Here is a 7,691-nt window from a genome sequence, read left to right as displayed (position 1 = left end):
AAAGGATTTAGGGCTCCAGGATGGAACTTCAGAATCTAACATCATTGTAGAGCACATTTGTCACTTGAGGTAGAATTTTCATTCAAGTCAAATCTTGAAGGTCGAATGCACCCAACATTTACACTTGTTATTCATACTGACAACTGACACGTTGCTCATGTAAGAGAATATGGTACTAATACCTTATGGCTAATATTTTTATGACAGATGGATGGCATCTTATGAACTTATATTATTTTTGGTGAATAATATAATTAAAGGTGTTATGCTGCATCTTTCCCCTTTTCCCAGATATGAGGAAAACTCTGTTTATTTTACCAGATAATTTAAGGCAAAAAGCACATCAGTTCAAGAATAAATGCAGTAGTGTTTGTAGTAGACGTCATGAGGTGTAGTGGGTAATGTTCGCATTTCCTCAGGCACACTGGAAAGGGAAAAAACCTTCAGTGTGCTTGAGAGCTGGGCTTAGCTGCTTTCTCTGTGGCTTTTCTGTCTGACCCACTTTCTGTGCTTGACTTGACTGGGTTGCTGCCACTGCTGCTGGGGGAGCTCCCTGGCTGCAGACTCCTCACATGCCAGTTCCTTAAGTGACAATCCATGTGCATGCACGCACGCGCGCGCACGCACGCACACACACACCACACACACTGACAAATGCTCTGTCCTTCTATGTTGTGTGTTTCTGAGTACACCAAGTAAGATAAGAGTGAAGCCATGCTGTTTAAGATGCAGGTGTGATGTATAAGAGTGCCTTAAGATGGCCAAGAATGTTTTAGTTCTGCCAGCAGCCAGCAGAGGGCTAACTTCATTAAAAGAAAAGGAACGAAAATAAATGTGAAAATGACACATCAATGTTAAATGTTAAATTTCTGAGGCTGTAGAGGCTTATGGGGTGAAAACATACCATTTCTATAACCCACACGCTGCAGAACATGGATTGAATGTTCTGTTCAGGTCCAATAGAAAACACGATATGGAGAGTCGGGACAATAATGGTCCTTGGTGAAAGATTTTCCACAAATCACTTCGTTTATTACTCAAGATATACATCCGACTGTTCATATTGCAAATGACACGTACCACAATCAGCCACCAACACATGATTGTATCGTCAGACAACTAGCCTGTAGGCTACCAGAGGGATGAAGGTCAAGTAGTGCCTGGTAGTGTGAGCTAGAATCCAATCCAGCATCGCTCCTACAAAATCCAGTCCGCATTTTTGTAGATGGGCGCAAAAACATTATAATAGTTCTTACAATTTTCGATAATGCCAGTGGTAAAGGGTAGTTGCCCCATGGAATGAAAGCTTTTTTATACGACTGAGCAAGGTTTTGAGCTAGTCCTATTCTGACATATTTCATACGACTCGTTCCTTCAGTCTGGCATGGACCAGACTTCATGTATTAGACAAAACGGATTTCTCTCCGGATCTGCATCCTTCCTTTAAGTACATTTCGGGAATTATTTAACCTTCTAAAGATTGCATTTCCACAACGCAAGTTATTGGGGCTTCAAATAGGAATAACAAGTGCAATGCAAAGGTACTTTACTCGTTATAGTCAACAGTTAAGATCGTTTTTAGTCAGGAGAAGCATCACACGGATCGGATGCTGAGAGTGGGGCAGGAGATGGGGGCAGCGCTACCCGTATGAATAATGTAGATCGTCTTCATCATGAGCTGCACATAACAAGCACAGCTCGTGCCTATATGGGCAACAATTCGGATCCGCGCGAGAGGGAACATGGAAATAAATCTGTATCGTCTTCAAATCCGAGAGTGACTTCGAGCATGGAGACAGGCTTGCTAGCGAATCATAAATTGAAAAATGTTGGTAGCGGAGATCCCCCTCCTTCGTCTCACCACCACACACCTCCACAGCAACAGTCGCAACCATTCAATCAGTTCCAACAGCATCACCAACGTCAAATCCAAAACAACAACATTAGCAACCAACAATCAGCGCAAGGAGACTTCGTGAATCGTCAACATGGAGGAAAAGAGAATATTTTGGGGGACCAAACTGAGCGCCATCAGCAATTGCTGAATAAAAGTGAAGAGGAGGACCAATCCAGCAAAACGGGTGATCGGATGGGCAGCAGGTACGACCAGGGCAACTTGGGACCAACGAATAACAACACCAACCAGTCCCAAAGTGGGAACAGTTCGGTTTCTGAGTTTAATAATTATTATGGGAATGGAAGAGGAGGGCCTTGCTTTGATCAACATGGCGGACAACAAAGCCCTGGGACGGGGATAATGCATTCGGCACAAAACAGCATGGATCAAGTACAAAACTCTCCCGAAGGGTATCATAATAACCCATACAACCACTATCCGAACTATAGACCTGGCTATGGTGGCACTGGATATGGTATGATGAGCCCCTCACGGCAGGGGAACAACATGATGGGCCCAGGTGGTAATACGACTTCAGCTAGTCATGGAAAAGCTATGGCTACAGCCTCAGCGCCTGGAGGTGGAAATGTCGGGGGTTTTCAGCGTTTTCCAGGACAAAATCAACAACACCCGTCTGGAGCTACCCCTACACTGAATCAGCTACTGACATCCCCAAGTCCAATGATGCGAGGATATGGCAGTGGCTATCAAGATTACAATAATCCATCAGCACAACAACAATCAAGCATGGGCTTGAGCAAAGATATGAGCTCTCAATATGCCCAAAGTTCTCATGGTTGGGGAGGACAACAAAGAAATCATCCTGCAATGAGCCCAGGCAACAACGGGCACGGAGGCAGCAGAACTTCGGTGGGTTCATTGAGTTGTTTTGTTTGTTTTGTTTAAGTTTAGAACTGCCAAAACGAGTCACGGCTTGTTGTTTTGGCTCCATGGATGTCTAGCTAACTGAGTTGTTTTCTAGCGGCCCAATAAGCTAGCAAATTGGTTAGAAGCTAACGCTAGCTGATGTCATAAGGAATTGTTAATTTGCTTCTCATAATGATGAACAATGTAACGTGTTCATCGCCAGTGGGTAAAATTTATACATTGTAACACTATTGTTAAACTGTTTCGAACGGGTTGACTGAGTGATACACGTCAGCTGCGTTTACTCGCAACAAAGTTACCTTTACAAGTTCTGTCCCAAGGTGACTTAACATTAGCTGGCTAAGCTAACCATCTTAGCAGAGTTGGCAAATGTCCGTAGCTGGTTAGCTCCTCTAGTTATTTTTAACGCGTGGTTTACATTGAACCAATATTCACAAACAATGTTCAGTTTTGCATTGAATTATTGCCTTAAATCGCGGGTTATTCGGAGATGGTTCATACTGCGTATTCACCACGGACAATTCTATAGTATTGCAGTTGCAAGGGAAACGCTTTAGCAGCAGTGCAGTTAGCTTGTAATGCTAGGCTACAACAGGGCTATAATAGCGTTTATATAATGCGGGGTTTGAAATAACACGCTTTTCTGCGCCACGTATACTTATTTTTTAATTGTAGATACGGTGTGGCATACCCCATTTCAATAATTTACACTTTGAATGTGGATAGCGTCGGAAACTGTCTTCGTAAACAAAGTTAATTTAGTTAGCTTGTATTAGCTTAAGTTAGCTATCGGGACGTTAGTTGGCTAATTGGGGCTAGGAACCTCTAGCATTGCACAGCTAGCACAAGTGTTGAGTGGGCGACTTATGAAATTGGGCGAAAACAGCTTTTCTCCTAAACTAATCGTGGTTAGTTTTATTCCTATTTTACGATACAACATGAAACTACGCACTGTTAGTTTAAGTTAAATTCTAGTTTTTAGGATATGTAAATACAAGACTTGTCTGTGTTGTCCAGCGCCTGATAATAATGCAAGTTTACACCCCCCCCATGTCCATTCATTGTTGATGTCCCAGACAGTCCCAGCAATGGTAAAGTCAGTGCACCCCTTCTTTGACAGCGGGTTTAACTTTAACGTCAGAGCACTTACCTCCATCATATCTGGCCTCAGTTTGAAAGGAATATACGCAAGCTAGTTGTGATTTATGAATCGTTTAACTTATTCTGTAACGTTTTACTAATATTCAGTAAATAATTCCCCCATGTGTAACTTGCATCGGCCCTTAATCCAAACGGCCTCAAAAACCCACAAACGTTACCAGCTTAATACTCACTTTTTGTATTGTTTATTTGTCATCGGCTTGCATGCTTGGGCTGCCTCCAGAGACCACACTTTTTTTTGCCTCACCTCTGGATGAGCCGCCGTGACCTTCACACACATGCAGATTAGCCATGTGCTGCCAGTTATTGTCTGTCTCAGCGGGAAATGGGGAACCGTTTTGCTTCGGTGCCCTGGGTATTCCCTAGGCCCTGTAGGTGGTGGCTTAGCTCGAGGGTAATGCCCAGAAATCAGAGGGTTTCCCCCCGATTATTATTATTACAGGATATCATTGGCACAGTAGTGCATGGACTAAATTTAAACCCTGGTGCCATGATTAAATTACCTCATGTTTTTTTGTTGTAGTAGTGCATGGCAAGTGTTGTATCTAAAAGTAAGCTGTACAGTACAGTGGGGCATAGAGGGCATAGGATGCTGAATGCATCATCCTCAACTTTGTTTTTATGAATGAGATGTAGACCAAGATTTAACAGGTTACACCAGGTTTGTTATCAAGTTTATGTATTTCTAATACATAAACTTGATTAAACAAACCTGGTGTAAATCCTGGTGGTTCTTCTCAACCTTTTGTCAACAAACACCCCCTTGACCTCACCATAACCACCAAGCCTCCCATCACCCCCTTGACCTCATCATAAGCCTGCCAATGCCCCCCCACCCCCAATGAAGCCTATCCCTAACCATAGGCTACACAATCAGGCCTGTTTTTTGTGATAGAACTAGTCTTTTGTGTTGAAAGACCCAATGTAGGCATACACAAGTGTATTTGTACCGGCAAAAAAGATAAACGACTTGAATTTGTTTCCTTCATACATGCCAGTAATATGTCTTGTGTAGTGCACTATTCAGAGGTAGCATTTTGAGGACTTGTTCATTTCCGTTTTCGTACCATGGCCATAACCCAACGTTCATTGCTGTATCAGGACAATTTGTGAACGACTAAATCTGGAAGCTTATAATCTTCACTCATTTTACTGTAATTGCATTTTAAAACAGGCCCATTAAAGATCGTGCTCTCCCTTCTTCTCTCCTTTTGACCATGTCTTAAATTGAGATCATTGCACTGTACACAAAGGAAATGCCACACATTTCGACAGAGTCCGTAATAATGGTCTTGTGTCATTTTCCTGTAGTGATGGTGCTAAGATGTGTTACACCAGTACTTGGTGTCTGTTGTGTGGGACATAAAAATATAGATGTTGTGTTACATTGCTTGTTTTTGCCCTTCCTTGTGTCTCGGCTCACTACTATGCTTAAGAGACCGAGACATTGTTTGAATTCTCTCTTTCTTTCATCCCACTCTTCTTCCTTTTGGTCTTCCCATTGTCCTGATTCATACTACGTATGTATCACCAGTCAGTCATGTTGCCTGGCCAGCTCCCACTTGTCTGATCTGGGACCTAGTTGGCGCCCTCTCTTTCCCCCTCCTTATTGGGGCAGAGATCCTTTTGGTACCCAGAGAGAGAGACAGAGACAACCATTAGAAACATTAGAAGCGTAGAAGACGGGCACACACACATTGTGATGCACACACAAAGGTGGAAGTGAAAATGGCTTAGCTGGCAGTGTCACATCACAGAGGAACACGTGGGATTTCAGTTGAACTTTCAGAAATCGTGCAAGTCTGGACTTCCCGCCACACCGGGTGACACTGTAGAACACTGTGCTCAGCAGCGAGGGCACTATAGTCCACTCTGTGTGGGTGTGTCACCTTGTTGTGTTGTGTGTCCATGTGTACCATTATATAGGAAGCAGCACTATCCAAAAGCTGTGTTTTTTTCCGACTTGGACCATTAGACCTAGTACTTTGCCAAGCTGTTTTTGTTGTGATCGTTTCTTTTAGAAAAGAGAACTGAAGCGATTTAGCAGCTGTAAAAATAAAATAAAGTCGACTCTAAATAGATCTCTTTTTTACTGCATTGCGTTGGCTTTGTCTCTGTTGTGTTTTGGGCTCATTTAAGTTTTTACTGACGCATCTACTTTTTGATTATGTCATGAGGTGTTGTGACCCATCGTCCAGAACCCATGAGGGTCTGAGTCTGAGTTTGTTTTGGCAGCCATGTTTTTTTTTAATTTCTTGTTGGGTTGCATGCTACACAATAGCATGCTTCATTGTTTTAGCAGATGCAAAACGAGGGGAAACGTTTCTCCCCAGATATTCCTTCCTAGTCTATCTGCCATAACGGTTCTCAATGAAATAGAAAAGGTTTAATGAATTTCCACTCCTGGGTGAAAAAATAGGTCTTTTTTTAAAAAGCAGTGGCTCTTTGGGCTTGCTTCAAATGTTCCGTGGTGTGCGTGCGTGTGTGCGTGTGTGTGTACATGTGCGCGCGCACACATCCACATACAAATGGTGTGTGTCAGGGAGGTAACAAAAAATTGCCGGGCGCCACAGCCTAACTGCTGACACTAAAAGTGCTCGTTTAAAGTGGCCTCCTAGGCTTTGTCAATTGCTCACATTTTCTGTAAGTGCTGCCTCAATTGGCCTGGCTTTGGCACTGACATGAGTAGATTAGCCTGGATTTCTCTCATGTTTTTCCTGCTCTGTACACCCCCTACCACACACACACACACACACACACACTTGCTCAGACTTTCCTCCCTTTTTTTTCTTTCTGGCAAAGACTGTCTGCTCTGGAGACTAACCTGATTCCCATCTCTGTGAATGGCACTTTGCCCTGGCTGCATCCCTACTCTGGCCGAATTGGACCGATATAAAATGATGAGCAAAAACACTAGCTGCCCATGGCTGAACATTTAGAACCCAGAGTGTCCCCCCTGCTAGGCTATTTCTCATGGTTTGTTGCCGATAGGGGACCCCAGAACTGCATTTGCATGAATCTGACGCCTTCGAAAAACAAATCTTTCTAAAAAACTCTTGGGGATCTCTGGTTTTGCATTTGCATGTTAACTGAGAAAAATGGAGACACGTCTAGCTTTCTCCTTCTTCCAACTTTGTTGTCCACAGGCTTGGCATAGTTACTGTGGTGCGCCAGAACATAGCAAATTTTAGTATGCGTGTGCACAAATTTATTTTTGAGAATGGAGAAAATATGATATTAATCTAATTGCTCAGTTATCTGTGAACGTAGCCTTACTCCTAATGTCTTTCCTCCTCACAGGGTGTACCCATGGACGCCATGGCCATGAAGCGTTCCCAGCTATACGCCATGGGCGGCAGTAGCCCGTACGGCCAGCAACAGCCCGGCGGGGCCTATCCAGGCCAGCCCTACGGCTCACCCGGCCAGCACCGCTACCCAATAGCCATGCAGGGGCGTGGCCAAGTGCCCATGGCAGGAATGCAGTACCCTCCACAGCAGCAGGTATGGATGGCATGCGTGCCGTATGGCATCTAGTGGTTCTATAATTGGTGGTGTTTACATGTAAACGTGGGGACCGTGTGGTGTTTTTTTGAATATAATAAGTTTAACAAACATGACTATCTTCCTAACACTGTGTGGAGTCTCTCAGCGAGTAGTGAATTTAGGGATGTGTTTTAGTTAAATTGAAGGGGGTTTGTTATCAAAAATGAGTTCACCACAGGACTGTCAATGGTTCAGTAACTAC

General features: G+C 43.6%; 1 protein-coding gene across 1 annotated transcript in view; it reads left to right on the top strand.

Moving 5' to 3' along the window:
* Positions 1-985: 985 nt before the first annotated feature.
* The window catches only part of arid1b (AT-rich interactive domain 1B), a 104,490-nt gene continuing 97,784 nt past the window's right edge, over positions 986-7,691 (top strand). The window contains exons 1-2 of the mRNA XM_063222676.1: positions 986-2,767; positions 7,247-7,447. Of these exons, the coding sequence (XP_063078746.1) occupies positions 1,649-2,767; positions 7,247-7,447 (1,320 nt within the window). The 5' untranslated portion in view covers positions 986-1,648. The remainder of the gene's footprint in view (positions 2,768-7,246; positions 7,448-7,691) is intronic.

Source organism: Engraulis encrasicolus, chromosome 18 (genome assembly GCF_034702125.1).
Source record: "Engraulis encrasicolus isolate BLACKSEA-1 chromosome 18, IST_EnEncr_1.0, whole genome shotgun sequence".
NCBI lineage: Eukaryota > Metazoa > Chordata > Actinopteri > Clupeiformes > Engraulidae > Engraulis > Engraulis encrasicolus.
This window is presented reverse-complemented; position numbering and strand designations above follow the sequence as displayed.